Consider the following 20,516-nt stretch of genomic DNA (forward strand, 5'->3'; position numbering starts at 1 on the left):
GCTCCATGGCCAATCCTCATCTTCTGCTGATATGCCAAAAGTCGGTGGACGCCTTCGCTGCCTTCGCTGATATGCCAAAAGTCGGTGGACTTAAGGAGAACGAAGGACGGACAGAGAACGAAGGGAACGCTTGTGCCCTCAGATCAACAGCAATCGTAATAATAGCAGTGATCTGCTCTTGCCCTACTCACAAAGTTTCTCGCTTGTAAACCATTTTTTGCATCTGGTATCCTTATCAGGAGCACCTTTTTCCTTTATTCTGTTGAGGGAAATCATTTCTCCTAATTTATATAAATAGCTTATTCTCTTTTTCAATAATTGTTCTTATCTTCTATTCTTTTCTTCACTCGACCTGACCAACTGCCGTCCCCGACCGTTGAGCCGCCTCTTCCATCAGCACTGGTCCACGAGAGGCTCTTCCTCTTCCGTTGCTGCTGCTGGGCGTGGTAGGCCGTCACGCTCTGGATCACCACCTCACGTATGGACTACCACGGCGACTCCACTAGCACGGCCATGGCTCACCACCCTTCCCCTCCGCCGTGTGGTGGTGGTTGTGGCAGAAGGTTGAGGAACGATCGGAGAAAGCCGCCAAGTCCAAGCGCTTTGGCGATGGAAATCCTAAGGTGGTGTGGTGTTAGATCATTTTATATAGTAGTTATATATATATATATAATATATTTGGAAGATCATTATATATATATAATATCTTCGGAAGATCATGAAACAAGCAAACAAAACTTGGCCACACGCAAATAGATCATTTTATATAGTAGTTTTTTTTTTTAAGGGAATCAGCGAATCTTTCACCAAAAGGCTTTCCAAAGCTTAATTTTAATTTAATTATTTAATTATATAAAATTACATATAGAACGTTTATACAAAAATTAAAACTTCGCATACATTACAAGTAGGGTTTAATAGGTTAACTATCTTATCAATTTTATTTGACCTAAATTATTAACTAAAATGCTTAAGTTAAATTTGATAGTAGTACACGTTATCCTGTGACTCCATCCGCAGATAATCTTCTCTTACACATTTCTCTTAACTTTTATAATTTATTTTTTAAAAATATAATATTTATAAATAAATTCAAACTTAGAACATGTTACTATCCGAGCGTGATGAGTTAATTGGCCAATCAATTTCCTTTAGCTAAAACCATTGACTAAAATATTTAAATTGAAGTTGATAATAATACACTCATCATATTCTTATAAATAAATTTTAGTCTTGCTCACTTCAAATATGAGACTAATCAAGATTTTATAATTTTTTCCACTCAATGTGTATTCCATGTGATGGATTCCTCTCAATAACGGATGGAGAAAACTCATATCACACTCTCAATAGTGGATGGAGTGGTATCTCTCGCTCGCCCAAGTTGAGACATATTCCTTCCAACAAAGGATAGAGGAACCATCTAACCGTCACATTTAACAGCCTACTAATCTCTAAAGAGAATCACCATACATGCCCTTGACAAAGATACATAGCCAATCATAATCATTCATTCATGCATATATCCAAAAAATAATATGATAAAATATTATAAGAGAACATGCTTGATATATAATCTACTAGACTATGTCGATTAATGACTCCGCACTATGATGGACCTGAAGCTCATGAAGCTCCTTTCACATATTGCATTTATGGACCAGTAGTATAGTTACATATATTACATAATAACAATCACATTAATATCATAAAATAATAAATATATATATATATAATATTTTTTTAAAAAATATTTAGATAAAAATTTTAAATTCATTAAATCATAAAATGTATTAGTCTCTCAATAGTCTTTAATCAATTACAACTTTAATTGAAATAGCTTTGATAAGGTATATTTTGGGCTCTAGGCACGTCACAACCAATGCCACGCCATCGCCAAGTTAGCAAGAGGAGCACTCCTGCGCATCGAGCCAAGATCCATACCAAAGCACTCCTCGGTACATCTCATCCCGAAAAGCTCGGGACGATGTCGTTCCGCGTATTCCAGGATAGCGGTCGCACAAAGGTACCTCCTCGCCCCTCGAGGATCAGTCACCACGCCAAACCCGCCTATGGCCGACCCTCGTATAGTAGTATAAAAACTTCTGGTCGGCATCTAGGTAGGAGAGAGGGAAAACAAAGAGAGTCAAGTACTAACTTACTCATTGAGGGGCCAAAGTCGGTAACCACCCGATAAGGGTCTTCTATGCAGGAGAGCGACCACCCCCACCGAGACGTGACCATCCCGATCGAGAGGCGTCTTCCTCTAGACAAATCCGACATCCCGACCGACACCCAGGGCCTTCTATCCAGGAGAGCGGCCACCCCCCGAGACGCGATCGTCCCGACCGAGAGACACCAACCAACATCCCGACCTACGGTTGATCAACCTCGGCGACCCGTTCGACCGACCATTGACTCCTGACATCGACCCGTGGACCAGACCGTACTAATTCATTAGCCATGATACATAAGTTCACCAATAAACTTAATTAACTTAATCTAGACTTAACTCAATTTGGACATAATTAAATCAACCTCAAATCTAAAATCACCGATTTAATTTAGATTTAATTAATTTTAATGAAGTTTAATACGTTGAATTAGTCATATGTTTCAATTAATATACGGACGAGACAAAATTAAATTCGAGACAAGTATAAGATGGGGACAAAAAGCAAAAGACTTGAAGGTCACTATACTCGGAGTGGACAATGGACTCCCTTTGGAAGCCACACTACGCCTTTGGAATTTTCTCCACTTTCGTGTAGTCTCACATCCACTAATATATATTAGATATTTTTAAGTAATTGATATTTCATTCTTCTTGATATATTGAAACGATTATGCATATTTATTGAGAGACTTTAAAATAATAAAAAAATTTAAGAGGGATATATCATAAAGTCAGCAAATATTTACATGGTTTGATATTTCTTATATGCATCGAGAAAATCATATTTATGAGTAAAATTAAATATAATGAATATTTCTCATGAATTAAGATAATATTTGAATTCTTCTCTTTTAACTTACCTTTAATCTATTCTAGAAAGCATAAACTCACTCAAATATTTTTCTATGTCAATCAAATTCTTATTTCTTAACTCGAATCAAAACTTGCCAATTGGTTGTCACAATAAAGCTAAAGTAAAGGACAAATAACCTAGTCAATCATCATGGGGCAATGGTCCTCGGGTGATTAATCAAACACATGCTCCCTTTCCATCAGCCTCTGTGGGCGATTGACTGTAGGGAGTCGCTCGAGTCGACCTTTTCAATCATCAAGGAATAATGGCTCCTGAGTGATCGATCATATCGACTTCCCCTTTCTTCAACCTCTGTGATTGACAACCCTTAGGGGGCTATATGGGTTGATCGTCTATAAGGACAAATAATAAAAAGAAGATAGTATGATAATCATGAAGCGTCCACTCGATTGTTCAAGTATAAAAGTCGACCCTCAAGCGTATGTAAGATCTTTGGACACTAAATCTTCTTATCCCTAGTATTCTCGAAAACTAATTTGATTGTCGAATGGATCAGATCGAGAAATCTCCCAGCACCGATCTTTATGTATGATCCTACGAAGATTAGAGTATAACTTGACCCAACTTCGAACTCGAGAAGGTCATCTCGAATCCACCTCAGCCACCTCACTTTCATTGCGATTGCGATTGCCCTCTAGGATTTCACGCCTTTAGGTCATGATTCAATCGTGTTGACTCCGGATCGAAGTAGCAACACTAAGGATCGACTACATAAAGATTTACGGAGGTGTGATCGGACCTTTCATGTTCCGAATACATCCACCAGCTAATGAAATGGATGCATTGATGGGGTTATCCGAAAGAAACTATGGAGATTCCATTCCCTCAGCTGTCGAAAGCTGTGGCTGTGTTGGGAGTCACGTCCGGTGGTTGCTTCCTTGTTTTGGTCGTCTCTTCCTTCGTACGAGAAATAAAAAGCCACGGCCAATCCAACTTGGGGGGGACATGCATTGTAAAGTCCAACTTGAAATATAATAAATACATTGCCCATTCATCTTCAACTCGACTCGTTTGATAGATAATGCCAACTAATTTGTTTTCATTATCACAAGGATTACTAACAGCAATCAATTATCGTTCTTTGAGTAGAATTAAGTAAGTATATAATTGATGGAGATCGTATGATCAAAATTCTTTGAGTAGGATTACTAATTTTTGTTTCCTTTTTATATGTACATGTGACAGATGCAAATATTAACTGTGAGAAGAAGCTGTGAAAAGTGCATCCATCCATACCTTAACTCATCATCGCCTTCCATAATTAAGGAAGGAATCCAATTTCTAGATAATTTTAATTATTTTAAAATACTTAATTTAATAATTATATGTTTATTATATTTAGTAATTAAATTAATTGTTGCGTAAAATTGGATAATTATATATATTTTTTTATTGGATAAATCCAATGTTATTTTTTTTTTAGTTATAATATTTAGTGCAAGTGGAGAGGGGTGTCATTGGTAAGTGGCAATTGGTAGGAAAGTAAATGGGAAACATCGCCGATCTTATCCGTCAAAGAGTCTCTCTCTCGGAGGCAGATTGCCCGTTCATCCCTTTCCGGACTTCTTGTGGTGCTCCAAAAGCCCAACTCCCAACGCTACACTCTCTCCGTTGATTTCTCCACCGCCATCGCTCTCCCCCTCTCTCTGATTCGCATCTCTCTCTTTGGAACCATTCCAAGCTCGAACGACTGCAGCAGCGGCAGAGCCCGGCAGGAGTTGAGAATCTTGCATCGATCGATACAAAATGTCGGGAGGAGAAGAATTCTTCATAGGATCGATCGATCAGGGCACGACCAGCACTCGATTCATCATCTACGATCGCCACGCTCAGCCCATCGCCTCCCACCAAGTAGAGTTCACCCAATTCTATCCCGAAGCCGGGTACTGTTGTTGTTGTTGGCATTTCTTCTTCTTCTTCCTCCTCCCACATCAGGTGATGTTAATGGTAGTTCGGATGATGACCGCAGATGGGTGGAGCACGACCCGACGGAGATCGTGCAGAGCGTGCGGGTGTGCATGGCGAAGGCCCTCGACAAGGCGACCGCCGCTGGCCACAACGTCGACGCTGGCCTCAGTGCGATCGGCCTCACCAATCAGCGGGAGACCACCGTCATCTGGAGCCGATCCACCGGCCTCCCCCTCTACAACGCCATCGTGTGGATGGACGCCCGCACCAGCACCATCTGCCACCGCCTCGTCCGCGACCTCCCCGGCGGGCGCGACCACTTCGTCCCCACCTGCGGCCTCCCCATCAGCACCTATTTCAGCGCCCTCAAGATCATGTGGCTTTTGGAGAACGTGGACGTGGTCAGGGACGCCGTCCGCTCCGGCGACGCCATGTTCGGCACCATCGACACCTGGATGATTTGGAACCTCACCGGCGGCTGCGGCGCGGTGGACCGTGAGGAGAATCCGGTGCACGGCCTGCACGTCACCGACTGCTCCAACGCCGCACGGACCATGCTGATGGATCTCCGTACCCTAGACTGGGACCGCCCCACCCTGGACGCCCTGGGAATCCCCATCGAAATCTTGCCCAAGATCATCAGCAATTCGGAGAAGATCGGCGTGATCGCCAACGGGTGGCCCCTCGCCGGGATCCCCTTGGCCGGCTGCCTCGGCGACCAGCACGCCGCTATGCTGGGCCAGCTGTGCCGGAAAGGCGAGGCCAAGAGCACCTACGGGACCGGCGCGTTCATCCTGCTCAACACCGGCGACGAGATCGTCCGCTCGTCGCACGGCCTCGTCACCACCGTCGCCTACAAGCTTGGCCCCGAGGCGCCCACCAGCTACGCCCTGGAAGGCTCGATCGCCATCGCCGGCGCGGCGGTCCAGTGGCTGAGGGACGGGATGGGGATCATCCACACCGCCTCGGAGATCGAGGATCTGGCAGAGCTGGTGGAGAATTCTGGCGGCGTGTACTTCGTGCCGGCGTTCAACGGGTTGTTCGCGCCGTGGTGGCGAGACGACGCTCGAGGGGTTTGCATCGGAATCACCAGGTTCACCAACAAAGGGCACATAGCGCGGGCGGTGCTCGAGAGCATCTGCTTTCAGGTCAACGATGTGCTGGCTTCCATGCACAAGGATGCTGGGGAGCGAGTGGAAGCGAAGACCAATGTACGGGAATTCCTGCTTCGGGTCGACGGAGGCGCCACCGTCAATAATCTTCTTATGCAAATACAGGTAACGCATAGAATAAAGCTTCGATTTTGATTCATCTCGGAGTTCTTTCAGCTTCTCTGTTATCTAAGTTTATCCAAGTAAATTGTTATATTTGTATGTGGACTGCTGCTCCTATGGATTTGTTGTAAATTTACTGTGAGAATTGACTTGAATTATGTATGACAATAGGAAAAGGCTAAAACAATAACGTTCTGATTCTTTTGCATTTCAACTGAAGTAATTAGTTAATATGCTTTTTATTTAATCTTCTGATGGTGTTTTATCGCACAAATATATATTTGGGGTTTCAATTTATCTTGTAAACTAAAAAGCTCAAATACTTGTGGTTACGAAGAAAATGTTTACCAGGAATTTTTTTGGATTAGTACAAAGTTATCTGACTCTTGCATTCTCTTTAGCATTAATAATTGTCAATGATAGATGATCTAATGAGCAAATTCTGTTGTTACAGAGACTAAGACCTACGATAGTTTTCGTTTCTTTTCCTGCCCACATTTTGGCTCTTTGTTATCTGTTTTGAACTGCAATTGTCATGATCACTTTGGCTTTTTGTGCTTCTAATTATTTTGCTGCTGGTGATCCTATTCAGATCTAATAATATAAGATTACTTTGGTGCCTTAACTTGGAATCAGTGTGACTCTCTGTAAACTTGTTGTTTCGCTTCTTAATGATTATGAAGTTTCTTCATGAACTATATGACACATTACCTGATGCTTGAATTATCATTTTTGGGAAAAAAAAATTCTTGAAAGTTGATCTGGAAGACAGATTCGACTTACTTGTAATTCGGTCGTCTTTTGTTCCTAATATTATTGATTGTTGTTCAATTTTGTTGCTTAGTAGATTAATTTCTCGTAAAACCAAGAACAAGTATTACGCTGATGCTCTCAGATTATGCACTAAACTTGTCTCAAGTACAACAGATTCGAATTTGGTAGTTTCGTCATTTAGTTTTTGTCGTTCACAATGCTGATACATTTTTTACAGCCGCATAGATCTTTAGAATTCCAGAGTAACCCTTACTATCTATCTGTAATATCTGTCGTAGGCTGATCTATTGGGGAGCCCAGTTGTTAGACCCGCAGATGTCGAAACTACTGCACTTGGAGCAGCATACGCAGCTGGATTAGCTATCGGTGTCTGGACCGAAGAACAGATATACTCAGCGGGGCACAAAGAAAAGACCACAGTCTTCCATCCAAAATTAGATGAGGCTCACAGAAAGAAGAGGTCCGAGTCTTGGAACAAGGCTGTGTCTAGAACTTTTGATTTGGCTGATCTTTCCCTTTAGTTTAGAATCACTGTTTCCACCTCGTATCTTTCATCTGTAGGTGATAATACATTTACTAGATCTTGTTGATTCTGAATAAATTATTGTCAGAGAACTGAATCCATGTACAAGTTGTTTGATGATCTATCTATCTGCTCTTTAATTTAAATTGTTTACCGTCATGTTGATTATAAAGGTATCATTATCTGAGCATTGTAACTTAGCCGTGTTGGTAATTTAGATTTTGAGCCTTCATCTGAAGCGAGCCAGAGAAAAAATTGTAACTTTTTATCTATTATTTCCACCGACTTGCACATATTTCCATCCAACGTTTTCCACGTTTGGGGTATTATGGAGTCACGAGGTGAGGCACTGTGTCGACATAGCTGGCAGCATGGCAAGGAGATGGAGACCATTACTGGCATCGAGGGCGGAATGCCAATGTAGCTCAATAAATTATTAGCTAACGTGTACATCGCCAACTCTGTAGGTTAGTAGTGTGAGGAGTTTTGGTTTTGTTGATGAAGAACTTGACATCTCTCGTGTTTCCTTCGAGTGGATTATTGCGAGATACCAGAGAAGCAATTTATTATCTACAGAAAAGCAATTGGGGTCGAACTGTGGAAACAGAGATCCTCTGCAACTCCGGTAGATCTACGACCAAATCGACTCTGGTTAAGCTTTACGCTTCATTTGCCCGCATCGATGGACCTTTTACCCGAGCTCTCAAACAGCTGTTTCCTAAAGATGCCGTGCAAGCGTTGGAATAGTTCCTTCTTCATTGTGTCCAAGGCGTCGTCCAGCTTCTCGATCAGCTCGGTGGAGTTCTTGTTGTATATGAACAGCCCGTTGTAGAGCTCGTAGCTGTCGCTGCAGGTGTTCTGCACCAGATTTAGCAGCGTCTCGTAACCTTTGGTGTTGATGGGCGTGGACTTGAGGTCCAGCTTCGCGAGCACCCTGCCGATGGTGTGCGTCAAGAACTGGATCTCTGCCGCCGTCTCGTCGTGCTCTGCACACGACATCTCGACCATGCGGCAGCCTTCTCGCTCGAAGATCTCGAGGAATGCGCGGCACCGCTCGATGCGGTCGCCGGAATCGCCGATCCGGACTTTGTCGTAGACGAAAGGGAGGCCGGCCCACCCGTGCTTGCCGCTCTCGGGGCCGAACATGGGATGCGTGCACAGGATGTCGAAGTCCGGGGGCAGCAGCTGGAGGAAGAGGTTCCTGGGGAACTCCTTGACGGAGAGGACGTCAACGAAGAGCGTGCTACGGCGGAGGCGCTGAATGGGTAGGGACCGGAGAACGGCCTCGGCGGAGAGGATGGAGGTGGAGAGGAGCACGACGTCCGGGTGCTGCTCGCAGAGGTCGTGCTGGTTGTCGAAAAATGCCGCACCGAGGGAGCGGGCGGTGTCGGAGTAGTCGGTGCGCGAGTAGGCGAGTATTTCATGGCCTTGGGCGGCGAAGGTGCGGGCAAGGAACTGGCCGAAGTTGCCGAAGCCGATGACGGCGATCTTGAGCTTGGTGCGGCGGTCGAGGAGCTTAAGTGGCTGCGGTTCGATATCAAGAACAGGGGCGGCCTCACGGGCTTGGATGGTCATGGCCGAACGGCGGAGAACGGGGACGGTAATGGCACCGCCGGCAGAGACGTGGCGGTACCGGAGAGGGGCAACGCGAATGTGGGAAGAGGTGGGGAGGAGGGTGGTGTTTGAGGGGAGGACACCGGAGAGCAGCATTTGCGTGACACAAAGGTTAGACCGGAAGACAAGACCAGTAGGCAGCCACCTCCTGATGCACTCTGTTTTCGTATTCGTTTTCGTTGTTTGGCTACGTTTTGCTCAGAGTTGGCTATATGAAGGCACCAAAGCTTTAAGGCGAGAGTTGGATGCATGTGATTCATGTGGGTATGATGGAGTGCCTCGAGATTCGGAGATCCTTTCGCTGATTCCCTTGCTTTATTTCCCTTCTCTCTCTCTCTCTCTCTCTCTCTCTCTCTCTCTTATATATATATATATATATATATATATATATATATATTCCATTGCACAAAGAATATTAGGCAAATTTCTCAAACAAAATCTCCAATTTTACGTTTTTTCTTATTAACATTCCTTTTTCATTCATTCTAATGGTATACCCTTTGTTTTCTAAATGATGAAATTGTCCTTATCTAGTTGTGGTCTCCATCCCTTATCTTTGCCCTACTACCCTTGCCTCACCTACTCTTTTCTTTTATTGCTTTTGTCAATTGTTGTCTTTACCTTTTGTCATCATCCATTGTGTTATCTTCTCCATGCCTTACTTGACCCATGTGCTCTCGTTATTTTTCTCATTTATGTATCTTTAATATCAACCTTTCTCTTGTACCCTCACCATCGTTCTTGCCCACACACCTCACTCTCGTCATCATGCACTCAAAATCAGAAATAAAGATAGCTTTTGGCTTCCATGGGAGTGTTAAACAGAGGCACTGACAAAATGGGGGGCGACTAGAACTCAACAATTGATATGGAAGTGGACAACATTAGTGTGAGCGATGGTGCGTATCCAAGGAATTGTAGAGAACGTGCAGTTGAGGCGAGGTGAAGGTGGCCACGATGAAAGACATAAATGGTAAGGTAAAAGCGACAACCGATGAAAACTAGGAGTAATTTTATCACGCTCCTAGGAGAATAAATGGGAAATGGTACGGTAATAAAAAAAATAAAAATCCATAGAGAGATAGAGGAAAAGTAATCGTGTTTAGTGATACCCAATGATTCAATTATGATAATTCGCTACTAACTTAGGGTAAAGTAATTTTTATAGAATCTTCTATCGAATCATTTTACTTCCAATTTAGCTGAATCCAAGTTCCAAGAAGGTACAATGACAGTGTGATATATCATATGTTGGAATAACTCTAAATACTTCAAGTACTAGTAATTGGAAAAGGCAAAACGAGAAAAAAAAGACTAAATCATCTTTAACCAAGAAAAGTAGGCACAAGTACGGAACAAACCAATGATTGAGAGAGAGAGAGAGTCGATGAAGGGGTCGGACCACTTGATTAGGTGAGCTGCCTCTTTACGCGGCAACGAGGAACCAAACCATATGGCAGAGGATAAAATGTAAACGCGGGCGGCGAGCGGAAATCGCGTGGGATGGATGGATGGATGGATGCCAAACAACGCGGTGCAATAATTGGTACCACATGTTGGGAACGGGTACAATAATTGGTGCCATATGTCGGGTGGGCACTGTACGTGGCCTTGTGATGGTGCTGTGCGACTCTAATTCACATTAGATCTCGTCACCGTTATTGGATTTTAACGAGAGATGGGCGACCCAACGAATGTTCTTTTGGGCGGTAGCCGAAGGAGTTGCATTGCAATGAGATGCATAAATTGTGAATGGGTGACGTATTTATGTTATCATGTGAAAAATTGAGACCTTATCTTAAGCAATCAATGGACATTATTCGATCTGTTCCTGCCAATAATGCAATCGAATTAATTATTAGTCGTTGTTTCCTCGTAGTACAATCTATAGACTCTAACATGAGAACAATACGTGTGCCAGTTGATGGGAGTACAAGTCATGGATCTTCCCGGTTGAACTCACATCACTAGTAGGAGTCGCTAATGTTTCCGTAGATTCCAAGTTCATTTTCGTTGTCCCTCAAATGTGGTCAAACATGAGTGATAATATCAAAATGATATAGACTCTAACATGATAATATTTATTTATGTTTGTTTATTTATGATAATATCAAAATGATATGATGAAGTTGATCCGATTTGATTAGTTTTCGAGGACTTTCATATTTTAAGAACGAAAAGAATATATCTTAGGGCATTCGATAGTTACTACTGATCTAATGGTTAAAAAAAAAATTATATTCTATTTTGAATCGTTGCTTACAGAAACTACACTAATGTGTCTCTTAAAATTCCTTCCTATGGTTGAGTTAGCAACCCGATGGTTGAGTTAGCAACCTTTGTTCAAATCGAATCGAAAAATTAAATTAAACCTAAATCAAGCCAATTCGATTCATTAATAATTTAGTTTTGAAGGCTATAAATGATTCTAGTTTTGAATTACTCTTCTTTAATTTTGTTTAATCGATTCAAATCGAATCGAATCAATCTTAATTTAAAAAATATCAACTCAATCCAAATGCTTCAAAAACTCTAAAATTTGTTCTTAAAATCAACGAGTTCATCGCACTTTCTCATCGTCCTCTCTTAGTTTTTTTTTTTTTTTTGTCTCAAGTATGAACTCTATTTTTTATTAATAATCTCTTTAATGATTTGTATGATTTTTCAATTTATATATATAACTACATATTTTAATTATTAAGAAAAAAAGGATTGTATGTGAAATCATTATTTTTCTTGGGTATTTTTTAATACAAAAAATAAAAAAACTACTTAAGCATAGGTTCAGTTATTTAGAATGTTTAGAATGATATTTTGATATAAATTTTTTGACAATATAGGTCCAATTAGATTAAAATTTTGATTTGGTTCAATTAAACTAAACCGAGTCACCAAATCAAATCGATTCATTTAAAAAATATATATATTTTTAAATTATATAAATTAAAAATCGATTAATCGATTAACCAAATCAAATTAATCGATTCAGTTAGGTAGGTCCGAAATGATTTTAAGTCGGAGCAAATCGAATTATTTTTTCGATTTGACCTTTAATGATTATTTGTTTTCACGTAGAAGCTTTGTTTTCTAATTTTAGTAAAAGGAGCTTTCATGTAGAAGCTTTGTTTTCATGTAGAAGCTTTGTCCGAAATGATCTTAACATCTCTAATTTTAGTAAAAGGAGCTTTCATGTAGAGAGTATTTGTTTTCTAATCTCATTGATTTGATAAAATCAAGTGTATTAACAAGGAAATGTTTTCCTTATATATCATGCTAACAAGCATGTTTGTTTAACATTCGAGTCCACTTTAATCCAAATTACTAAAACGAATTAGTATCAACCTATTCAGCTTCTAATCTAATTGATTAATAATGATGTTTGAATATTCTTAATCAGTTAATCATTGTTCGCTATTTTTCTTTTAGGTTTTCTTTTTCGTTAGTTTCTAAATAGAGTCGTGATATATATTTGTTTTGAGACTATTGCAAAGTTAGATGAATGAATGTGGATGTTATATGTCTCTTTCGATGAATCTCATAATATTTGGGTCCATACGTGAGCGTACGATTCTTCTCCGTAAGTTTTTCCTATTCAAAATAGAATTATAATGTAATCGATTAGTTAAACTTGTAATAGACCAATCAAACTTTATATGAATTATAATGAAAAATATCGATGAATTATAATCAAATTTTATTGAGTGTGACTACTGACCTAATGACAAGACGCGGTCATCATGTTTAGATAGTGATGTTTGAATATTCTTAATCAGTTAATCATTGTTCGCTATTTTTCTGTGGTTTTCTTTCCATTTGTTTCCAAAGTGAATGAATGTGTTGAGATTATTGCACATTTATATGAATGAATGAATGAATGTGGATGGTTTACGTCTCTATCGATGAATCTCATATTTGGGTCCACACGCGTGAGCGTACAAGTCAGTCTTTTACTTATGTTCTTTCTAATAAAAAGCAATATCAATAACTCGAAACATATTATTCTATCCATATAAATAAGGTTAATTATAGATATTTTGATTTTTAGACAAAAAAAAATTTATATTATAACCCTTGTAGTTATGAAAGTGAAATATGGAGGTCTATTTATCCTAACGTTATCGATTTTATTGATAAAAACATAAAAATAATAAATAAAAAAATAATTTTAACGTTCCAATTAGTAATGGTGGATGTCATCAATGGTGGCAAATGACAACATTACTAAGGGTCACGAGTGACTGTTGTGAATAAGAAAAACAGTAACGAAAGATTAAAGTCACTATGCATTTACATCGACGCTGATGTAGTGAGTGATACTCATCTTTTGTAATCACTCTCCTTATCTACAATAATCACTCGCGGCTCCTAGTAGCACTGTCGTCTATCACCAATTGAAATATTAAAATTATTTTTTTATCTATCATTTTTATATTATTTTTAATAAAGTCGTAAATATACGTGCCACTTTTATAACTATAGAGATTTCAATTTAGAATTTCAATATAAAATTTTTAAGTATAGGAACCGAAATAGTAAGGAGGGAGGTTGAACTATAAAAAAGAAATTATAATTAGCCCTAATACATACTTAAGCGAAATTATGATAACGTTGTTTATCTCGTACGGTTACCATACGATACGTTCACTGCCCAAATCTAGATTTGACCTTCTCACGTTACATCCGAACCTTTCCATGTGCAAACTGCGATACTTTATTGAACAGGCAAGAGACGGATAGAACTGTACAAACGTGCTGGACAAAGATAAGATTCAATGGGTTAACAGTGGGGATATAAAAACCATTAATTGCGAATATAGAATGCCAACTTGTTTCTTGCATGTTCATTCACCACAGAGCTTTGTTTTCTAACTTATTATAATTGACTAATTACTTTCGATTTCTGAAACAATAAATGCTTGAAGAGTAATAAAGTAATTCCAAGTGGAAAAAAAAAACATATTAGAGTTGGGTTATTCGATAAAAAATATATTTTAATCGAGAGAATTTTATTATTTGACATTTATGTCATATGGCTGATATTTTAAATTATTATTCTGATAGTAGAGAGAGAGAGAGAGAGAGAGAGTCTGTTTTCATCCCACAACTATGAATAAGCTTTGGTACTTCATCACTGATAGATACATGTTAGCAGGACGATGCGACTGCTGTAAAGCCACCAACGAGACAGTGAGAGAATTTATTTTGTGTTGTTAACATATTATTACATGGATGAATCACTGCCAACAATGAAAGAAGCAGTTTATTGTACACACAAAAGCGATTGGGTGGAACAGGAGATGATCCTTTTCCTGTCTTTCTAGATCTCTGCACTCTCCATGTTAAGAGACCATCGAATCGATGGTGGTGCTTCAGTTGTCCCCACCGGCGAATTTTCTAGCTGAGCCCTCGAACAGCTGCTTCCTGAATATGCCATGCAAGCGCTCAAATAGCTCCTTCTTCGTGGTGTCCAAGGCGCCGTTCAGCTTCTCGATCAGCTCGGTGGAGTTCTTGTTGTATATGAACAGCCCATTGTAGAGCTCGTAGCTGTCGCTGCAGGTGTTCTGCACCAGATTTAGTAGGGTCTCGTAACCTTTGGTGTTGATGGGCGTGGACTTGAGGTCCAGCTTCGCGAGCACCCTGCCGATGGTGTGCGTCAAGAACTGGATCTCTGCCGCCGTCTCGTCGTGCTCCGCGCACGACATCTCGACCATCCGGCAGCCCTCCCGATCGAAGATCTCGAGGAACGCGCGGCACCGCTCGACCCGGTCGTCGGAGTCACCGATCCGGACTTTGTCGTAGGCGAACGGGAGCCCGGCCCAGCCGTGCTTGCCGCTGTCGGGGCCGAACATGGGATGCGTGCACAGGATGTCGAAGTCCGGGGGCAGCAGCTGGAGGAAGAGGTTCCTGGGGAACTCCTTGACGGAGAGGACGTCGACGAACAGCGTGCTGCGGCGGAGACGCTGGATGGGCAGAGACCGGAGCACGGCCTCGGCGGAGAGGATGGAGGTGGAGAGGAGGACGACGTCGGGCTGTTGCTCGCAGAGGTCGTTCTGGTCGTCGAAAAATGCCACACCGAGGGAGCGGGCGGTGTCGGAGTAGTCGGTGCGCGAGTAGGCGAGTATCTCATGGCCTTGGGCGGCGAAGGTGCGGGCAAGGAACTGGCCGAAGTTGCCGAAGCCGATGACGGCGATCTTGAGCTTGGTGCGGCGGTCGAGGAGCTTAAGCGGCTGCGGCTCGACATCAAGAACAGGGGCGGCGTCCCGGGCTCGGATGGTCATGGCAAAACTGCGGCGAACAGGGACGGTAATGGCACAGCCTCCGGCAGGGACGTGGCGGTACCGGAGAGGGGCTGCGCGAGCATGGGAGGAGGTGGGGAGGAGCGTGGTGTTCGAGGGGAGGACACGGGAGAGCAGCATTTTGCGCGTTCGAAAGGTTAGAAAGAAAGAGAAGGCAGCGTGCGACCACCTCCTAATTCGATCCGTTTCCCCTTCTCTCGCTTGCTTTGCTTTCGCCGATATGATGGTTACATACATATATATATATATATACACACACACACTGACACCATTATTGTTCCGAGTCGGGTGCATGTGATTCATGCGGACATGGATGTGGGCCCCTCGTGATCGGAAATAAAAAGAGCCGGCGAATTTGCTTTTTAGTTCACTTTCCAGGATTTGTTCTCCCATTCTGAATCAAAAGATATTTCAATATTCGTCAATTATTAAGCTTCGTTGGTTTGAGGAAACAAAGAAGGATTGATTAATTAATTAATTAATTAATTAATTGATAAGATAAAAATGTTAATAAGCACGCACCTTATCAATATAGAATGGTAGAATCAAAACGAATATTCCGTTGCTGAGTATATATTTTTTAGATTTAAAGTATTAATTAGATGATGAGATAAGAGAGTCAGAATTGAAATATTAGTTAGGTTAGGTTGGGAAGATCTTATAATAATATCAAAACTAAAATATCGTATGTGGCGAAGAAGAAAAGCAGGTGCTGGGTCCCTCATGACTCAGTGAGGGTCGTGGTGGTGGTGGGGTCCATGAGGATTTAGTGAGCATTCACTGGACGACCACGTCAAATTAATACATTTAATATGAGTTGGCGACCGAGCACGTGAACCTGATGCAACGAGTGATTGGTGTCCGGTTGTCTCCGATCGGTGTGGAAGGTCGAACGCGTCGCCGTCTCGACGGCACAAAATTACATAGGTTTTCTCCGCCCTCGTGAGCTAACGTGGTCGTCGCACGATGCTGCAGCCAATAATTCATCCAATCTGGTCACCGATTGTTGTATTCGATCTCAACGTCATGCGTGAAGATTTAAAGCTAAAGACTGTTCGTTCACGACGCGAAAGAATAGGATTCAAATCATAAAAATATTTTTTTTTAATATTTAAAAATAAATTAAATATATTGATTCTTTTTATACTCGTACTATCGAAAAACTCGTACAAGCAAATATCATAAATAATTTAATTTTATCTTACACGTGGATTAGATTCGAGGATACTCGAGATATTATAAAGCTAAAAAATTAATCTAAAATTAAAAAAATTACTTCAAAAACATATTTAACAAAAATATTCTGATGCTTAGATTAATAATGATTTGAAAGATTTAGTCAAATATCAAAATAAAATGAGTATTATAAAAAAAAAAACATAAGTACCTAATAAGAAAGAAATCTCATAAAACAAGTGCTTGAAAGATCATAACTCAAAAAAAAGAGAAGCAAATGGATCAAGAAAGTGATCCTTCCAATATTATATATATATATATATATATATATATATATATATATATATATATATATATATATATATATATTTGAATCAAATATTAAAAAAAAAAAGAGATAGACAAATACAAGATTCAAACTTACATTATGATTTACTTAAATTGGTGGTAAAAGATCCATTACATATTTTGATAACTAGCTAAAAAATCCAATCCCTTCTGCCAATGCCACCGTACAATATCTCACTAATAACATTTGGCATTCAAATCACAATCCTTGTCACATCAAATCCAACGACACGATGTTTGAGTTGGCTACCAGCCAATAATGGTATGTCAATGCCACGTGAATCTCGTTTTACTCGAGCAAGAAAGAAAAGCTTAATCATTGTCGGAGCAATATTAAAGGTCAATTATCGAGTAATCAATTTGATTATAATATACGGGAAACAAGATCTTCATATATATACGATAACAACAATTAAGAGAAGCAATAGTAAAAACACAAGTTCAAAAATTGATACGAACTTCATTAAAAAAATTAAAGATTAGAGAACAATAAAATATAACGAATAATACTATTCATCGGTCCTAATGACATTGCTAATTCAAGTAGAAGATGATTCTCATATAAATGGAATCTTGGAGTGGATTAGCGGAATACTAATACGTGATGGAGGAATACTCCACACGGTTGGATAGCTCGTGACGCATCGCCTCACCAAAGACTTCGATTTCTGTTCCGTGTTCATGTAATGCAAAGTGGTTGACCGGCGAACAATGGATTGAATTCCCTGCAACTCGCACCGCTTGCAGCAGCAGCCACAGGTGTCCAGTAATTCGCATCCGTCCCTCTCACTCCGTCGCATGCGTTGTTCGTTTCACGCACGGCGGAAGGAAGGAAGGAAGGAAGCTGAGGAGGCGCTGTTGTTGGTGGGTCGTACGTTGCTGTCAGATTTGATGGGTTAGTCTGAACCCAACACCATAGCGAAGAGCAGATGCGCGACAGCATGCGGAGATTCGTGAAAGTGCATCTTCATCTTGGAAGGCGAGTTTTTGGTTGTTCGAAAGACGCAAATGATAGAAGATAAGATTAAGTTTTTATTAATAAACTGATGTTGACAGAAAAAATCTTTTTCTCGTATAAATAAAATTCACGTTAACAAAATTTCATCGATATTTTTCATCATTTCTTAATATATTATAGTATCAGAGCCACTCTTGTCTTAAGTAAGATTTTTCTTTCTTTTCTCGTTGTCTAGCTGTTGATGATAACAGGGTGGCAGACGGTGGTATCGTCCAGTATTAGTGTCAATGTCAGTGCTGCAGGCGATAGTACCGTCCAACATAGACGATGGTATCGCTAGGACCTAGGAAACCTGAGATGAGACATTTTTAGGATCCAAGTTTGAATCAACTTGAGATCTATAAATATCCCTTATCCCTGATTAACATACACACAACTGAGGCCTATAAATACCCCTCTTATCCTTGATTTTTCAAATCGATGTTTTTATCCACTGTACTAATTCACATCTCCTCTTAGTACTGACTCGTTCCTAACAATATCCTCATCAACTACACCGTCAACATTTCAATCATAACTTCAACAACTATCAAGGTGACAACTCCAATAACTATCAATAGCCTTAGCGTCTCAACCGTATAAACCAACAAAGCGTTATTTGTCAATTGTGTGATAAAGTCAGATACTCCGCAAAAGCTTGTCGGTATCATCCTAGACTTTTTATTATATCCAATTGGTCTTAAACGAATATCATGACTATTCCAACTACTCGTCCAAATAATTGGATTGTGGATTCTATTGCTTCTCATCATATCATTTTTTATGTACAGAACTCGTCCATCCACAATGATTATGGAGATAACAAATACATCATCATCGATGACGTTAACGGAATCCCCATCACTCATATTGGTTTCATAATATTTAATTCACACACCACCACTTTTACACTAGATGATGTTTTGTATGTATCTCACATTTTAAGGAATCTCATTTTCGTTTCTAAATTTTATAAATAAAATAATATCTTGATTAAATTCTTTCCTTTTTTTTTGGCTCAAATTTTAAAACATGCTTCTTTGGATGATAGTCCCAAAGCCAATCTTATGGTGTCGCATCGAAGAAATGGAAATCATTATAATTACAAGGTTTGATTTGATTCGGGCAAATCCGTAGCTGAACAGTAGAATGTATCCGCAGGCAAAATGCCTTCATCTCCATCCACATTAGATGACGCCAACAAAATCATTAGTGTCGTATCATCTCCTCGGGTTCGATACCAAGTTAGATAGTCCTATGTGTCGATATTAAGTGAGTCGCAACCACAAATCATGACGTGCACTTCTCGCTATCCAGCACACTTTACATCACATTCGTTCTAATTTAAGTACCCAAAGGAATCTTAATGGGATATACTTGGTTCTTCTAGATAACTCGACCAAACTTACGACGAGAAGAGGGACGAAAGATGACTTGGATGACATGTGAAAGGACTAAAAACATTTATCACATGCAATCAAACACTTCTTAGGCAGGCCATGATTGCAGTCACATCAAACCCAACAACTCAGATTACCAATTGTTCGCCAGCCAATGTACGTGAATTCCCCGTGAATGTCCTTCGTGCATCGGAGAGAAATAGAGGCATAATTATTGACTAACCATATCGAAGCACAATTATAGGGCAATTACTTTCATTATATTTATGATGGTAGTTGGGGCGTATGCCATTGGGATCGAGTGGCAAATTAAAAGTTTATAAGATAAATATAAGAAATAGTTTTTATTCAATTTATCAATTTCATGCATAAGAAATTTTAAAAAAATTAATAAATCAATCAGAGAGTTTTCGAGCTTCTTTTTTATTTGACTTGTTATTGTCTCCTACGAGGATAAACGACAAAACTAATATCATCATCTAAATCATGGATCTAAGCATCATCATAATTTAGTTCAATCCGATCGTCAATAGGAGACTCTTATCATACAAGAATTGATAGATCCATTGATCTTAAGGTGTAAATAGGAGATCCATTAAATTATCTTGATGGGTACTCGAGATATATTACTTTAGGAATAAGGTGAGAAGCAGAATTTAAATGATTTAAACACCCCTTCCTCAGCTCAGAAGTCGATCCATACATAATTCAGAGTCTAAAAGTCAGCTCTCCTACAAAGACTCTCATATATCTTCTTCATCTTTGTCACCATGATCTGCATATTCGGCATGACAAACGAATTACCCAAAACCAGAAATTTATTGGCACAGTAAGATGGAAGTACAACTCCACAGGAAAGTGGATGAAAACCATGTGTTCTATTTTACGTGTATTACGGCGTCATGTGGAAAACGAGGGAGCTTATCATAATGCAATCAGGGCGCAAATTATTCTACCCTGTCGACTGGCAATAATGTATTCGAATCATCAGTAGCCCGTGAGGCCAAAGTTAGGACATTCGTCATTCACTGGTTTCTCGCTAATCTGTCGTTCGCTTTTGCAATTATTCTTCCTATCACGATTTGATTTGATGTAATAATTAATCCTATAGCTACTAATCCAATATACTTAAAATCAAATTATCTTTAATAATTAA

At 40.1% G+C, this 20,516-nt stretch overlaps 1 protein-coding gene and 1 pseudogene across 1 annotated transcript; one reads left to right on the forward strand and one right to left on the reverse strand.

Moving 5' to 3' along the window:
- The first annotated feature begins 4,571 nt into the window (after positions 1–4,571).
- On the forward strand, positions 4,572–7,675 carry LOC135615908 (glycerol kinase-like). The gene is made up of 3 exons (XM_065114992.1): positions 4,572–4,933; positions 5,020–6,235; positions 7,285–7,675. Exons 1-3 carry the CDS (start codon positions 4,797–4,799, stop codon positions 7,525–7,527), a joined length of 1,596 nt encoding a protein of 531 aa, XP_064971064.1. The 5' UTR covers positions 4,572–4,796; the 3' UTR covers positions 7,528–7,675.
- Positions 7,676–8,077: 402 nt separating this feature from the next.
- LOC135615909 (arogenate dehydrogenase 1, chloroplastic-like) lies at positions 8,078–15,668 on the reverse strand (annotated as a pseudogene).
- Positions 15,669–20,516: the final 4,848 nt, after the last annotated feature.

This window comes from Musa acuminata, chromosome BXJ2-6, assembly GCF_036884655.1.
Source record: "Musa acuminata AAA Group cultivar baxijiao chromosome BXJ2-6, Cavendish_Baxijiao_AAA, whole genome shotgun sequence".
NCBI classification, from domain to species: domain Eukaryota; kingdom Viridiplantae; phylum Streptophyta; class Magnoliopsida; order Zingiberales; family Musaceae; genus Musa; species Musa acuminata.

What these genes read in the sequence shown, in the direction of transcription:
- LOC135615908 (XM_065114992.1), top strand. Translation starts at nt 4,797, where the DNA reads ATGTCGGGAGGAGAAGAATTCTTCATAGGATCGATCGATCAGGGCACG. An exon ending in CAATTCTATCCCGAAGCCGG is followed by an intron (nt 4,934 to 5,019) that starts GTACTGTTGTTG and finishes TGATGACCGCAG; the next exon opens with ATGGGTGGAGCACGACCCGA. An exon ending in ATCTTCTTATGCAAATACAG is followed by an intron (nt 6,236 to 7,284) that starts GTAACGCATAGA and finishes TATCTGTCGTAG; the next exon opens with GCTGATCTATTGGGGAGCCC.